General features: G+C 35.5%; 2 protein-coding genes across 2 annotated transcripts; one reads left to right on the top strand and one right to left on the bottom strand.

Annotated features, from left to right (window-relative positions):
- Positions 1-2,119: 2,119 nt before the first annotated feature.
- On the bottom strand, positions 2,120-4,962 carry LOC132552934 (uncharacterized). Its single transcript, XM_060217136.1, has 4 exons — positions 4,763-4,962; positions 3,604-3,911; positions 2,624-2,772; positions 2,120-2,302 (listed from the first exon to the last, which is right to left on the bottom strand). Exons 1-4 carry the CDS (start codon positions 4,960-4,962, stop codon positions 2,156-2,158), a joined length of 804 nt encoding a protein of 267 aa, XP_060073119.1. The 3' UTR covers positions 2,120-2,155.
- Positions 4,963-8,529: 3,567 nt separating this feature from the next.
- Positions 8,530-16,965, top strand: LOC132552904 (repressor of RNA polymerase III transcription MAF1 homolog). Its single transcript, XM_060217105.1, has 7 exons — positions 8,530-9,112; positions 9,942-10,082; positions 11,506-11,671; positions 11,824-11,948; positions 12,247-12,366; positions 13,351-13,425; positions 13,981-16,965. The coding sequence occupies exons 1-7, from the start codon at positions 9,030-9,032 to the stop codon at positions 14,000-14,002; spliced, it is 732 nt and encodes a 243-aa protein (XP_060073088.1). The 5' UTR covers positions 8,530-9,029; the 3' UTR covers positions 14,003-16,965.
- Positions 16,966-17,571: the final 606 nt, after the last annotated feature.

The following is a 17,571-nucleotide window of genomic DNA, read 5'->3' as shown; positions in this document are numbered from 1 at the left end:
TTAATGAGAGAAAACGCCAGTTACCTGATTATATGCTGTACTCCATGACATTCAAAGAGCACAGGTGTACTTTTACAGGGACCTGGGTTAATTTCAACGTAGTTATTTTAAAACAAAAGGTCATATGAATTTCTCTTTTGTTGTGATATCTAGATCGAAGTAACACAGGAAAAACGATATGCACTAAATTCCCACTAATGCAAGAAATGCTGTTTGATCCGAACAACAATACAACAATACCGTATTATACGGGTGTCTAGCTATCTAGCTGTGTGATACCTAAGTTGCATTTTTTGCCATGGCGATAAGAATTTTCAAGAGAGAGAGAGAGAGAGAGAGAGAGAGAGAGAGAGAGAGAGAGAGAGAGAGAGAGAGAGAGAGAGAGAGAGAGATGTCCGTTAATAAAGAGCATTGTGACCGGAATATCATGACATATTTGTATATCTTTTTATCTAGATCTGAATTCAGCTGTTTTTCCTTTGAGACTATCATAAAATGCTGCATTAAGTTTTCAGTTGATTTATATACTTTAAGTTCAATAAATATTAAGTTTTCTTATTCTCCCATCCAGTATGTCAATTTCGTTTAGGTCCGCATTTCCTAATCATGTTTCCGTTTTTGGTCTAGCGTTGTCGTGTACTTGTCTAGTATGAGGTTACTAAGTTAGACGAAATTGCCTTTGAACATGGAATATGTAGAAAGCTTGTGCATAACAACCAACATAACAAGAGATCCCAGAGAGATCTTGTCGCCCACCATGGTTTGATCTCTATATGCTCTTTGAAAGTTGGATCTTTTCCCTTTTTTCTTCTCTGTTTTCGTTCTTAATGATAAGGTTTTTGAACATTCCTTTGCAGAAATAAATCACAATCTTTACATGACAAATCAAAAATGGCTACCTGGAAGCCATTTTGTTTCGTTTGATCAGTCCCAAAAGCAAACCCGCGCAAGGATAGACCAAATGAACATACATATGAAATTTGAGAGATATTTATTCAGTTCTTCTTCAGAAATAGATAAAACAATCTTTATTAGGCAAAATACAATATGGCTGCCTGTCGACTATTTTGTTTTTTTATTAGTCCCAAACTCAACCTGACACAACAAGGGACCTAGAGAACTCTATACATGAAATTTGAGAAAGATCTATACAGTAGTTCTCAAGAAATAGCGATAACAAACTTTCACAGTCAAAATCCAAGATGGCCATCTTTCGGCCAATTTGTTTTTTCTGACCAGTCCCAAAATAACATGGACACAACAAGAGACCAGAGGGGAACCATATTAAATTTCAGAGAGATCCATCCCTTACTTTTCATTGAAAAAATCCAACATGGCTGCCTATCGGCTATTTTGTTTTTGTTTTTATCAGTCTTAAAATCAAACCGGCACATCTAGGGACAAAGGAAAACCTACAAATGCACTTTCATGCGAAACGGACGGACGGACCTAGGACACAGAGCGATTTGAATAGCCCACCATCTGATGATGTGGGATCGCCCATCTAAAATGGAAATACGAAGTGGTCTGCTCTGCATGAGTATTTCTGTACTTTATCGAGACGTCACGCTGTTACATATTAGAATATTCGCCGTAGTACAATTTTCCTTTTACAGGGATAAGGAACACTACGACAGAAAATCCTATCTTTTACGATGTCATTGAATGTATCATACCCGAACTACCCACACGTGTCATCACCTGGTGAGTGATCTCGGAATTAGAATTCCGCGTACATAACAGTAGTCTCCCTTGAAAGATGTGATCTCGAATACTGTAAATCGGTAGAAAGCGAACTTCTCAACAGTTAAAGGTATAAAAACACATTTCTTGTCACAAAGACGGACCGTTCTTTGACTGTTTTTGTTGTGTCCTAGAGTTAGACACTAAATATAATGATCGCTAAGGATAACATGTGGCGAGTCTCCCGTATGATGTTCAGTAAAGTAGCCATTAGCTACTATGATGACACCCACCTAAAAAGCATCGACACTAGATGTTCATGGGGCGATAAGCCCAGGAAACAAAACAACAAAAAGTCTGCTATTATATAAACAGATTGTCTAATTTTTCACCATACAGCTTCTATATGTTTACATCAGTAATTGAGTTTGGTGAATATTAATAATTTTGTACTGTAAAATACAGCCCTTGTTCAGCAAGCGAGTCTCCAGTCTGTCACAAGTTGCTCTTTGATAAGGGTCATGAACTGATGAGGGCGATCATTGTCGGAGGCATGACAGACGTGACTGCGCGTGCTAGACCCATGGCTCTTGGTAGAATACTGCACGTGGAACACAGCCTGCAAGTTTATAAATATTGTATACATAAGTATTCTCTATGATCACCTGAAGTCGACTGTACTTCCGGTGACGGTATATAGTATAGTGGGTTTATTGTAGAAATTGAAAGTTCAGGCCGCCTTGATGTTGCATTTCCTGTAGCAAGTACTTGGTTATAGTCAGATGCACTTCCGGCGATTGTGGCCGATGAGTCGTCATGCACACCACACACATTTAAAGAAAATACAAATGAAGAGATACATGCTATACTGTCACAGGAAGAACCACATTATAATTGCTATCATGAAATCATACTTGTTGATGATAAGACGAACACTGACCTTGTTGTTATTTATAAATGGCCCGTATTGGTCACACTCGTCATAATCCATACACTCTTCGTTGAGGGCCCAATCAAAGTAAGGTTGTAGTTCATGAATTTGGCCGACGTCATTCTTCAGTCCCACCGATAGGTCACGGTGGTGTGCCTCTTAAAAAATGAAATTAGAATGAGGAAACATAACGGCTGGTGAAAAGACGGATAGGAAGGGGACATGACAACAAGGAGATTAGATGGAAAGGATAGGGACATGACAGCAAGGGGATTCGATGTGAAGGATGAGTACATGACGGCAGGTAAGGAGATGAGAATCCGACGGCTGGTGATGTGATGGGAACATGACGGCTGGTGATGAGATGGGAACATGACGGCTGGTGATGAGATGGGAGCATGACGGCTGGTGATGAGATGGGAGCATGATGGCTGTTGATGAGATGGGAATAAGACAGCTGGTGATGATATGGGAACAAGATGGCTGGTGATGAGATGGGAACATGACGGCTGGTAATGTGATGGGAACATGACGGCTGGTGATGAGATGGGATCATGACGGCGGGTGATGAGATGGGAACAAGACGGCTGGTGACGAGATGGGAACAAGACGGCTGGTGATGAGATGGGATCATGACGGCTGGTGATGAGATGGGAACAAGACGGCTGGTGATGAGATGGGAATAAGACGGCTGGTGATGAGATGGGAATAAGACAGCTGGTGATGAGATGGGAACAAGACGGCGGGTGATAAGACGGGAACATGACGGCTGGTGATGAGATGGGAACAAGACGGCGGGTGATAAGATGGGAACATGATGGTGGGTGATGAGATGGGAACAAGACGGTGGGTGATGAGATGAGAACAAGACGGCTGGTGATGAGATAGGAATAAGACAGCTGGTGATGAGATGGGAATAAGACAGCTGGTGATGAGATGGGAATAAGACAGCTGGTGATGAGATGGGAATATGACAAGAACCATTTTACCTCTTGCAATGAACTTATTGTAGTCGAGTTGGTCGTCTGCGTCTATATGTGAAGAGAACCCCTGTTTAGATCTAGACAGTGTGTACATGTCAACATTGTCTGGCTCTACCCCGTCACACCCCTTCCGGACAGCCAGGTCCAGACGTTTCTTCATTATATTTCGGACACTGGACGAACGAATGTCCAGCCATTTTTCGTTCCATCCATCCAGTTCGTGTCCAACAACAGATGACGGGAAGTCATGATGATCCGGTCTCCAGGCCTCGTAGGAACCGGCCGAGAAGTAGCAGATCACTTTTCGGCCGTGGCTGTCAACGATAACAGGAAAATACGTTTAGTTGGTTGAGCTTGGAATATAACTGATTGATAAAAGCGACACGATTAATTGTGGTGATAATATAAAAAAAGTTACTGCATTTCACGCAATGACTATTTTATGGTATGCATTCCCAAGCACTGTAAAGAGTGAAATATGACAAGAAGAAAAGTACACCATATTTTTTATGATTTCTGAAAAGCAGCGGAAGGGAGGTAATTCAACTCAAAATATTTCTCTAGCTCGTTCGCTTTCCTTCGCACATGATTTACATTATGTCTTATCATAGACAACCGATGTCGAAATAAATGGCACTGCGAGATACTCCACATCCTGTATGTCATATATCTGATATATGAGGTCCCGGATGTCGCTGGTGCCCATATCAATCTTAGATCTGAAGTTATGTTGGTGCATGGAAACACTGGAGGTTCGAGATATCGTTGGTGTCCGTGTCAAACTCGAAGCTCGAGATATAGTTGACGTTTCATGTTAAACTGGTGCTTCGAGATATTGTTGATCTTTTCAGTGGTTTGAGATATCCTTGGTGCTAATGTCAAACTTGTAGTTCGAGATATATGGGGGTGTTTAATAATCAAAACTTGAAGTTCGAAATATTGTTTCATTCGAGTTCGAGATATACCGTGGTGTTTCATGTTTAACTTGTGCTTCGAGATTACGCCGAAGATAATAAATGTCCAACTTTTAGTTCGAGATATCGGGGATTTTAATTCAATATTGAAATTCGAGATATTGTTTCAATTCAAACCTAAGTTCAGGATATTGTTGTGATTAACTCAAACTTGAAATTCGAGATATTGGCAGTATTCATGTCAAACTTACTTTTTAAGGTCCTGAATATCGCTGGTGGTCGTATCAAACAGGTCGATATCATACATATCTACATTATAGGTCTTCACGAGGTGACCATCGTCATTCTCGAGCTGCCATTGCCAAGTAGTGTGCTGGGGAGGTTTCCACCACGCGGAGGCTGTTGCCAAGACTCCGGCCAAACTGACCAATAAACCCAAAACCTTGTTCATAACTACACCAGTCGATTGGAAAACTGTGATAGGTCAGCTATCAAAATGTATGTCTCCTTATATGCCGAGCCTAATCATTCAACCACAGGCGCTCGTTTTATAGAACCTCAAAACATTTCCAAATAAGGTCATTCGTCCAGGATAAGCGATAAGGTCATGTACGAATCCCTGTGAAATGAACATCAGATTTATGTTACAGATAAGCAAGCGATAAGAATGTCTGACCGCAGTGTGGTTTTAAGTTTGTAATTTGTCGTGATTATGTTAGTATATCTTAATATGTCATGATAATTCAACCACGTTTTGAGTGTGTGAGAGGTCATTCGGGTCCAATGATGTAGTGAAAGGGTAAGGGGATTTGAGCGTGTAGTGAAGGGGAATTCTGTGCGCATAACGGACGAAGATGGATTTGGTAACGTCACGTGTTGGGCAGTAGGTGCCAATTCCCTGCTGAATTAGCACCTACTGTCGAAGACGTGACGTTGCCAAACGTATGTTCGTCCGTCCAAATCGTCACCTGTGTCAAAGATGTCATATTATAACTAGCGCACCTGTTTTCAGGGGAATTATGTGCGCATAACGGACGAACATGGATTTGGTAACATCACGTGTTGGGCAGTAGGTGCTAATTCAGGAGGGAATTATCGCCTACTGCCAAACACGTGACGTTACAAAACGCATGTTTGTGCTTCCAAAACGTCACCTGTGTCAAGTATGTCATAACTAGTGCATCTGTTTTCATTATCGAACCTTGGTTTATTTTTACTTGAATGACGTTTGAGATCTATATTGAACGACCACTAGACTCTATCAGGTCTGAACTATTCACCTAACTTTTGTCAACTCGAAATATGTGTACTATAGCAATACTACAAATGGAGGATTTTACTTTACTTGGGTTAAAGGAATCAATGTTTAACATGTGTATATTATATCTCAAATTTTACCATTTGCTCTTCTACAAAAACATATGTATTATTATTTTTTAAACATTTTCAAATGTCCGAGCAATGTGGGTGTAGAGCTATTAGTATAAACGGTACCGTTGAACTGAAAATTCAATACAACGAATAAACCCAAGGAAATATGAACTGTGAAAAACTGAGAGTATGGAATAGATTTAAATCAAATAGCGCTAGATTGGCCAAGAAAGATTCACTCACTCAGTCTCAAATATTGTTTACTGAATTATTAGACAGTTTCCTTACTTCAAAGGTGAACATTGAAGGAGACTTTCACCCCCCCCCCCCCCCTCTTTTATTTGTTTTATTTCATTTTAATTTATTCTCATTTCATCTCTACCTTAATTTATCTCACATTAAAAATTATTTATTTTATCTGTAGATTCATATCATATTGTTTAAATATTTAAGTATTGTACATAATTTTCGAGAGAGGACTTGATATAAGTTGTGTCCGATCCCCATTGTGTGTATTTGATGGAATAAAAATAACAATTTTAAAAGCAAGTCTATGTGCTTTGCAACTGAGAAGGTTTGCCTCGACTGCTGTCAACATCTTACAGGTAACTCTGTCAATCCTTTATAGATACAGGACACGATGTACAGGTAACTCTGTCAGACCTTTATAGATACAGGACACGATGTACAGGTAACTCTGTCAGACCTTTATAGATACAGGACACGATGTACAGGTAACTCTGTCAAACCTTTATAGATACAGGACACGATATACAGGTAACTCTGTCGATCCTTTATAGATACAGGACATGATGTACTGGTAACTCTGTCAGACCTTTATAGATACAGGACAGGATGTACAGGTAACTGTCGATCCTTTATAGATACAGGACATGATGTACTGGTAACTAAAAATGACTAATGGATAAATAAATAAATAAATAAATATCCATAGATCAGTGTCACCTATCGGACACATTAGGTAAGGTGTCAAAAATCTTTATCCAGATATAGGATAGATTTGTAAAAACAAAAAACAAAAAAGAAATAAAAACAACAACAACAAACAAAACAAAAATTAAAACTACATGTTCTATGTTTGCCTTAATAGTTCTTGAGCTCAATATATGGACATGGAGCTTTAGATATATTACACAGTGGTCCCCTTTACGCTATACTAAAAATGAGACACCTTGAACTATTTTATTTGTCTTTTCTTCGCGAGTAGCAATATCTTTTGTTGAATAACATGCTTATGTGGATGGTAAGTAAAGAAATAATTAGATATAGACTTGTGGTACTTACTTTGTTGGTAAACAAGTAAAAGCCTTTTTTCTTTGAAAAAAAATGGGTTTGTAATGAAAGTTGCTAATGATTAAAGTGAACATATTATTAATTTAAGTTACAAACTGCGTAGACACAATGTTTGGCAACAAAGACACGCGGTATGGCATGACTTATCAATATGATATTATTCGTGTCACCTTGTTGACAGTTATTATATGACTAATTAAACTTTTATTATAATCAGATGTCCTTTTCATCGTCTATAGATAGAGAATAAATTCTTCGTTGAAATAAGATATTGGACTCATCGACAAAAGCAATACTTTCGGTTTTACGTGCCAATTTCCAACAGAATTAAAACCAAATTAGACTACTAATTTTCCAGTCTTAAAACACTTCTTCTTTTATCGGCAAAATCGCTCTTTTTACTAGTGTAGCTTATGAAACCTCTAGAATGTGAGATATGTAATGTTGTCGGACATTTATCTTCTGTCTACATACAGGAAATCATTATAAAGTACAGGTTTCTTCTATTATTTAGACAAAAAGGATACACATTGGAAGTCCCTAGGGTGAAAAACACCTCGCACTGACAGAATTCTTTCCGGTATTAGGCCGCCTGCATTTGGAACTTCCTGATAAATGACCTACGGAAGATTGGAAATTCGGGAGTTTCATAGACAGCTCCAGATGTGGAATTATTATCCTATAGGCATATATGCATGTATGCTTAGTTAATTTGGTAAAGTGCTGAAATTACAGTTCACATCTTATATGTAATGCAGTTCTCATGATTTCATGTGTGTGTGTGAGGGTGTGTGTGTGTGTGTGTGTGTGTGTGTGTGTGCGTGCGTGTGTGTGTGTGTGTGTGTGTGCGCGCGTTTTTTTTTTAGCTGAATAAAGTTTTGTATTTTGTATCTTGTAAGCACGGGCTTGTATAGACTAGCCCTATATCCAAGTCCGTGCTGTAAGGAAGATGTCGGCTTAGTTATAAAACCAGTCATTTCAACTTTCAAGTTAATGATATTAATGTGATTTTATTTCAATTGAAGTAAAATTATCGGTGATTTCATGAAAAAAAATTAGTAGGCTTATATCAGTCTTAGTGAACTCTTATTTTCGGTGTGGGGTGTGGCAGTGCCCGCTAAGCTTAATCAACAAGCATAGGCGCATTAGTTTTAAAAAAAATGCGTATTTGTCATCTCCAGAATAGTCTTCAGTCATGAAATTTCTTTCCCCCAAAATTTATCTTTATTACAAAGCATTGAAAATAGCGCGGAAAATCACCATGATCGTTCGTACATTTCCGGGAATCAACGGAAAACGCCGAATAGAGAATTCTGGGTAATTAGGTCGTAGAAGCAAAACAGAGGATTTGCGGAAAAGAAAGCGATCGTACAAATACGGATAATTAGTGTAATTTAGTGACAACTTGTTGTTTTAGGTTCGTTTAGAACCTTTGTTTATCTCCTAATCAGTGACGCCAGATTGGCAACTCGGTAGATCGCCGCTAATAGTGTTCACAAGATCACAGGGAAGTTACCGTTTATTTTTGACATTGACATTCTTCGTTGGAAAATACCAACAAATGGAGTACGAGGAGATTGGGAGAGAAGAAATGCCATTTGAATCACACCATCAAATAAATCAAGAAAGAAGCAGAAGAAAACCTAGAAAACCGTGTTCCTTGAATTATTTTAGTAACATTTCGTGTGTTTATAAGTCTTTTCCGAACAGATTTTCTAAGACGATTATTTGTTGAGAAGTCATCCAAGCGTGTTATTTGTGTGGTGATTTCGTGATTGTAAACAACTGGACTTTCTAAAATTTCCGTCTATATTACTTATTTTGGCGTTCATCATGAAACTACTGGAAAATTCACTGTTTGAACAGATCAACTCTAACTTGTCCATAGAGCTGGAAACATCGAAAATTGAAGGAAGGTAAAAACAAACAGCTGATAATCACTGTCAATTGTGTCAGTCAATTATGTAATGACACCTGCCATTAGCCGCTACCGCCTTCTCCTCTCCTCCTACCCACACACCTTCCATTTCTCTTTCCCTTACCCTCCCCCACAGAAAGCTGGTGAATGAATTGCACAAAATTGTGAAATAAAGCCTGTTTGTTTTAATTAAATCAAAATTGTGTTGGTAGAAGGTTAGCCCTATATATGATTTACACATAATATTTATCACATATTTAAGTATTCAAATAACAACACATTTTTGAAAGTTCAAAACTATATAAGATAAGAAAATGTGTGTTGTATAGTTTTAAATGTTTATTCTACAAGCTAGCATGTGTTATCTTGAATTATGTACAAGTTATATCCTTTGTCTGAAAGTATTATTGATAATATTGTAAGCGTAATACTTCACCTGCTATCATTGGGTGTTCACACAGGGAAATAGATTTGGGTAAATTTCCTTGTGCAGGGGTGACCCTTTTATACATAAATTCACCGTATTACAGTATGTCAATTTAACAAATATATATTTAAGTATTTCATACATTTTTGATATGTATCATATATAAATGAGTCACAAATGCTGACACATACCTGTGTAATACATATATATATACCAGCTGGAACTATTTTATGATTTAATGAGTTTGAGATCTGAAGTATTAACTTATTTATACAGTAAATTATGATATTGATCGTTTTTATTTGCTTCTGATAATGTTTTGTGTCGCTGCAGGCTGGAGAGTAAGTTCTGCATTTTCTTTATTTTCGTTTACCCTTAAAAAAGTTTTTTATCAATGCAGACTGGAGAGCTATTCCTGTAAGATGGCGGGAAATGACAAGCGCCTGTACAATAAAATGTTGTCAGCTGAGGGCGGTGTGAGCCCCATGGACCTGCAAGCCTTGTCTCCCCCACAGAGCACCCTGTCCCACAGTCCCAGCAAGTATGTTTCATCAAAATATTGTGGAATGTCATTTTATTCTGTTACAGAAAGTAGGTAGATGTTTAATGAAGGTTTGGGTGGTTACAGATATATGTGAATGTATTTCTAAATTAGGTCATGATTAGTAATAGGTTCATTTAGCAATATACAAGATATAAAGGTTAAATTCGGAACAAGTTCCTAGCTTTCTGACAAGTCTACAAAAAATATGTACATGTTATATTCTATAATATGGCTAGAGGGCAAACCCAGAATTACATCAATGTCAGGGGTTGACCTAATTAGTAGTTGTGTCAGTTGTTGGTGGTTCTAATCAACCCCTAAATGGATGAGCATGTACAAGTGTATATACATCGAATTGGAATGTTTGTAACGGTTCATTGAGTAAAGGCCATTTCTGACACATGTTGTTGAATTTGTACACTCAGAAATAGAAGGTTTGCCCTCAGGTAATAGAGTGAAGATTAGTTATAGCACCAGTAACTGAATTTGTATACCCAGAAATAGAACATTTCCTTCAGTGTACTGGCGATATAATAAAATTATATGACACTGCATTGTAACTGAATTTGTACACCCAGAAATAGAACATTTCCTTCAGTGTACTGGCGATATAATAAAATTATATGACACTGCATTGTAACTGAATTTGTATACCCAGAAATAGAACATTTCCTTCAGTGTACTGGCGATATAATAAAATTATATGACACTGCATTGTAACTGAATTTGTATACCCAGAAATAGAACATTTCCTTCAGTGTACTGGCGATATAATAAAATTATATGACACTGCATTGTAACTGAATTTGTATACCCAGAAATAGAACATTTCCTTCAGTGTGCTGGCGATATAATAAAATTATATGACACTGCATTGTAACTGAATTTGTATACCCAGAAATAGAACATTTCCTTCAGTGTACTGGCGATATAATAAAATTATATGACACTGCATTGTAACTGAATTTGTATACCCAGAAATAGAACATTTCCTTCAGTGTGCTGGCGATATAATAAAATTATATGACACTGCATTGTAACTGAATTTGTATACCCAGAAATAGAACATTTCCTTCAGTGTACTGGCGATATAATAAAATTATATGACACTGCATTGTAACTGAATTTGTATACCCAGAAATAGAACATTTCCTTCAGTGTACTGGTGATATAATTAAACAATATGACACTTCATTGTTACTGAACTAGTACACTCAGAAATAGAATGTTTGTCTTTGTATTGGCTTGCACAGGGGGTTGAATAAAACTGTATGGCACTTAATTGTTAATGACTTTGTAAACCCAGAAATAAAATGTATCAATTGCCCGCAAGAGAGAGTATAAGCCATATGTGGTAACTGAATTCATATGTATTATTACCACAGAAGTGATTATGAGCGAATAAATCTGTTTCCTACAGACAGTACAGCAGGAGCCAAGGAAGTGATGGAGAGGGGTACCTATGTGATACTATATCTACCAAAACCCTCTTCTACCTCATTTCCACACTCAATGCCTCCTTCAACCCAGACTATGATTTTAGTGATGCAAAGAGTGAGGAATTCAGCAAAGAACCAAGCATACAGGTAAAATTGAAATATTGTTACCATCACTAAAATGAAAAAAAAAAATTGGTGCTGGGGGGGAGGGGATCCAATGGTATTTCAAGATATATTGTCAGATTGTTCAAGTCCTGTTCCATTTTGATTTATATGAAATTTTTTTTTATTTTCTGTAGTGGGTGCTTGGTACAATAAATACACAGATGCATGCAGCAGCCGGAGACCGATTTGACCCTCTTACCCAAAAGATGTGGTCAGCAGTAGATGCTGAAATTGGATTGCAGGAATGTGACATATTCAGGTAACTGCATATCAGTAGGGACCTGTGGTTTAATGAGCTTCATAGATTGCTAACATTGCCCTTTTTTCCACCACCTTTCCTTACTGTAATTTTATTCCTAGAAGTTTTTCTTTTTCCATACCTTTAATTACAAGGAAAATATAAAATACAACAATATTGTTTTTGAACATGTAACTCTTGATTTATTTACTTTATATTTGATAAAAATTTTGAACCACACAAAAACTTTCATGAACATTAGTGGACAGAGTTACTTCCCTTGGACTATTAATAAGCATGTTCTGACTTGTGTTTTCAGCTACAATCCTGATCTGGCCTCAGATCCTTATGGAGAGGAGGGATGCATCTGGTCCTTCAATTACTTCTTCTACAATAAGAAACTCAAGAGAATTGTGTTTTTCACTTGCCGCTCGTCCAGGTTTGTACTTCCATATCGTATCATATGACCTTGCACCATTTGTAAAATTGGTTGTGTCATTCATTTCTAAAATTTGAATAATTGGTTCATGGTGGTTTCATAAACTTATTGTAATATGTGCAGTGGTTTCAGATTTTAATGTTGTCATTTCTGCACTTAATTTTAACTAATAACTCATGGTATTTCCATTGCTAAACTTGCATAATTTTCTAGGGCTTTTAACTCTGGTATGCATTATGATCTACACTTTGATTCAATTCTTTTCAATAAAAGACACTTGCTGTTGAAATATTTAATGCTAACTGTAAAAAAAAAGAACTACGATGCAAAAATGTGTCAAAACAAGATACCAATGTGGAGTGTATTTGAAAATTTACTTATTAATAGCCAAAAAGTTTGAAAAAAGTAGAAAGTTTATATCCAACAAGTTTGAAAAAAGGAGAAAGTGTACATATTTTTCTGTTTTGAATGGCTAGACTAAATGATAAATTGTATAGAAATAGCAAAGAGGTATGGAAAACTGAATCATAGTGCAAATATCACGTAACATATCTAATAATGATGAATCATTTCACCCGAAATTATTTCATGAGATAATCAGCTGTGAAAAAGCTTGTTGGCTTTATCATGTAAGTCTCAAAACATGATCTTTGGGTGTTTAATCATTTCTCAAGTGAACATTTAACAAAAATGTCACAAATTTCTATTTTGTATACATAAAAAAAATAATTTAAGAAATGGTACTGTATGATATTAAACTTTCCAAAAAAAAAGTACCAAACTGTTTAAGGATGTGTTGTTTGTAATATTACAAAATCCAGGCTGAATGAATTGAATTCATTCAGTAAAATATCCAAAAGATGTCTTGTTAGAATTGTTCACTGAAGAAAATGTTTTGTTTATCATGACTGCTAGTGTCTGTGTATGACTTACGTGTGCTGTGACATGCTATCACCATCATTTGCTGTTGTTTGTGTATTGTAGTGTGTCAGCCCAGTCAGATTCAGGTATTGGCAACGACAGTTTATTCGAGAACTCTGGGATGGAATTTGGGGATCAGTAAGTGCTGGAATCATGATACTCTCTCATTGTCAAATTTACAATTAATTAATTAACAATTAATTATGTTAAGAATTTGGTCAGATGTTTTTATTTCAGTGTTACCAAGTTTCTCTTTCTGTTGTATACTTGTCCCTGTGATAAATTCAGTCTACACAGCAAAGTTTATTTTATTTCCTATGGGGTTCATGATTTTTCTAATGTTTTCTGAAATGAAAGCAAAGGATGCTGATTAATTTTGCCTCTCAGGGAATTAAATTGGAATCAGGATTTGAAGTTTTAGAATTGTCAAATGCTGTAGATTTGATCAGTTTTAAACAGAAAACAGTCTCAACAATGAGAATTGTAACATAATGATGTAATTTCAATATATCACAAAGCGACAACACTTAAACATTTATTTTATTTTTCTGAGTCAGCTCTTTGAAAGTCTCATTAAGTTTAGGATAAGAAACAAATCAGTGATAAAATATAGCATTTCTTACCTCTCAGTATGCAGTAATATGACTGTGAAGAATTTTTTTGACTGTTAACAATAATCCTTATTTTTTTCAGAGAATTTGATGACATGGAGTAATAATCTGTTCCTGACTGAAAGCTTCAACAGATCCCCAGAATCACAGGAATAGCGATTTGTGTGTGAACAAGCCTTTTTATAGATATACCATTTTTTGAAGAGTGAACACTAACCAATTTTACTTACAATAGAAACTGGAACCTGCATGTAAACTTCAAATGTTCAAAATCGTAACACTTTAAGCGAATTTAGAATTTTCAGTTCATTTTTGGAAGGTTCTGTTAAGATTTGTTCAAGAAATACCAACTGTCATGATTACCAGCTGTGTACATTTTATGCAAAACATTTGAAGAAAGGTCATGTTAACCACCAATATAATTTAATTCTTTATGTATTTTTTATGTTTCATTACTAGTAAAATGATGGAGGAAGACCTTCATTCTTGAACAAAAGGGATGAAACAAATAGTATGTACTGAAATCATCTTTCAATCGAAATCCGCTTTGTACAGATCAGAGATTTTTTATAATTTTGTACAGGTGTATTAAATTCAGCATTGCATTGGTTCAGGGTGTACATATTTTTTTTTAACATTTATCCACATTCCTTGTCACTCTGGATTTGTTTTCAATGGTTCACCACAACTTCCTGTCTAATGGATAAGATACATGCTTTCTCTCTGGTCTCATTTCTCGCTCTCCCTTTCTTCTTTTCTTTTTCATTCTGTCTTTATCCATAACTTAACATTCAGACATGAATGCTGATTCTCTGAGAAGAGTCTTGATTTGATTTTTGTAAAAAAAAAATCACAAGGGTGGTCTAGATATATTGAAGAGATGCTTTATGACTGATGTTGAAGAAAGTTAGTATTGTGTCTTTCGATCAATATCAATATGATATGATAAACTTAGAGATGCTGTCCCTGCAAAAAAGTTTAAGTGATACTTTAAATTTAAAGATGCTGAAATAGTTAATATTACATCACTTTAAAACTTTTAAAGTGACCTAAAAAAAAATTGAAATTATGTCTCTTAAAAATCATGAAGAAAACTTATAGTGTTATGTAGTTAACTAATTGTATTGTAAAGCTGGTAATTTCACCGATTTCCTTTAAAAACGATCAAATTAATTCTATCAATTTAAAAATCTGGATGTTAAAGAACATCTAATACAAATATGCCATTATTTTAACAGAATTTTTGCAATTATGTTAATGTACCACGAAATGTGAAAATTTCAACCCCATGAATATATCCATCTTTATACTGTGTTATGTATTATGATATGATTGTAATGTTGCAATAAATTCGGCCAGTGCCGTCTTAGATTAGAAAAGTTAGTCATTATATTCATACCACTATTAAAGTGGAAAAGAAGTGGAGACTCGTAGATTATTTGATGTCATTAGGACAAGATGTTATTGATTGTTAATACCATTTCAGATTCTGAAATAAAAAATTGACGGAATGAAAATATCCAATATGTGTTACATATATCATGTACTGATATCTAAAAACTTGATAATAATATTCACGTATGTTCAAAATATTGCTTTTTCATTTTTGTTGTATTTTATTGCCATTATTAGTTAAATGTAGTATGTTTGGTTTATTTTGTGGTTATATTATATTTTTTGTAGTCTTGTTGAAAAGTTTATTATCTCAATTTTTGTACATCTTGGATATCGTTTTGACCTCGATATGAATGTATGTTACATATTTAAATAGAAGTGTTTTTGAGATTAATAGTGATACATGGCTGTTTGTTGATCTCAGAATTTCCATTTTGCTTGTCAAGATTTTTACATGTACAGAAAGGGAAGATCTCAAATGATTTGAGAGGATCTCCAGAGAAGTGTTATGTTTGTATATAGTAGTACTGTACCAACTTTGTTTAAACATCTCGAGAGATACTAATTCCTGTAAGTACAAAAACATATTGGAAGTGTTTCCAATTTTTATTTTCTCCGGGGATATGGTTAAGGAATTTTCCAGTGAAGCTCCTTGTACAGGAGTTTTCATAATACTGTGACAATATAATGAAGGAGAAAAGTGATATCCGAGGCCCTGTGAGATGACGAAGTGTTGTATCTACACACAGCCAGTTGGAACCAACAGTGATGGCGAGTCATACACCAATGAAATTGGATATGATTTACTGGACTGCTCACTGTGGATCTGCACTAAAGGACAAGAAATGGAGAAGAATTGGAAACTGTTGCGTTACCTGACAAAGTATAGAGAAAGTGTTGTCAACACAATGTGATAATTTATGGTGACAATCTAATGGGATTGCTGACTGGTGGAAATGTAAGAAAAAGAAATGTTTATGGAGCTGAATTCAGAGGTCATTGTTTGCTTTTTTTTTTCCCCCATTTAAATATATTTTTTTTCTTTGTAATATCAATGCATATGATTCAAGAAATATGTCTGATGTTTCCGACATAAAATTAATGGTTTAAACTGAAGTCACTGTCAGTAATTTTCAAGACATGGAATCAAATATGATGAAAACATTTTGACGTCTTACAAAGTAACTTAAGTAGAGTAGTTTTAGTTAGATAATGATTTAACGTTATTGTATTTGTTCAGTGTTTGATGCATTGAAAACTATACAGGACATAGGTTTCTGTATGTAATTGATAAATAATACATCAAGTTTGCTACGATTAAATAAAGTTTTCAAAATATTTTTAATGTTTGAGGAGTTAACCACTTACCAGCAAATTCATGTTTTTATACTCAATGCTACATGAAGGGGAAAGTAGATATTGCATTTTTTTTTTTTTTCATTTCTCTGCGACAGCAGCAGAGGTCTTTTACCACTGTGGCTATATTTTCATATAAACCATTATCGTACATCTGTATAGTATCATAACGTCGTCCTGTGTTATTAGAACAGTTAAGTTTTGTTATGGCTAGTAACTTGTGGCATGTTTCATATTTCCAAATGTATTAGTTTGTTTTTATCTTGTGACAGATAGAAACTGAAAAAATAAAATCGTTTTATTTTGTATTTTTCAAGTAATGCATTTTGTTATTTGTCATTTTAATGATTTACAAGAAATTGGTCGATACACTTTGCATGATATGTATACTAGACTCTTATGTCCAGCAACAGACTTTTGAGGGAACAGATATGAAGATAATGCTGAATATTATGAAAAAAGGGCAATAACTCCTGTAACAAAATAAGATCCGATTAATAATTATGCAGTTAATAACCAATCAGAGTTAATTAATAATATTTTATATAATTGATGATATTTAGTGCAGAGCTATCAAACCGTTTATCGGTCAAGGAATTAGATCACAGGCACTCGAGGCCAGGATATTATTTTTTAAACATTGATTTTTGTTTTAGCACTCATGACTGACGTTATTTAAACGAAATATCAGCAGAATTCAAGTTTATATGCCGGTTGACAAATCCGAGGTCCACGGTCATTAAAAATACAAATGACCGTGGACCTCGGATTTGTCAACCGGCACATAAACTTGAATTCTGCTGATATTTCGTTTAAATAACGTCAGTTATGAGTGCTAAAACAAAAATCAATGTTTAAAAAATAATATCCTGGCCTCGAGTGCCTGTGAATTAGATAAGTACATAGTCTTAGAGATAATATC

Source organism: Ylistrum balloti, unplaced genomic scaffold (genome assembly GCF_031769215.1).
Source record: "Ylistrum balloti isolate Yb309-2 unplaced genomic scaffold, AGI_CSIRO_Ybal_v1 Utg369636, whole genome shotgun sequence".
In the NCBI taxonomy this organism is placed as follows: Eukaryota; Metazoa; Mollusca; class Bivalvia; order Pectinida; family Pectinidae; genus Ylistrum; species Ylistrum balloti.
This window is presented reverse-complemented; position numbering and strand designations above follow the sequence as displayed.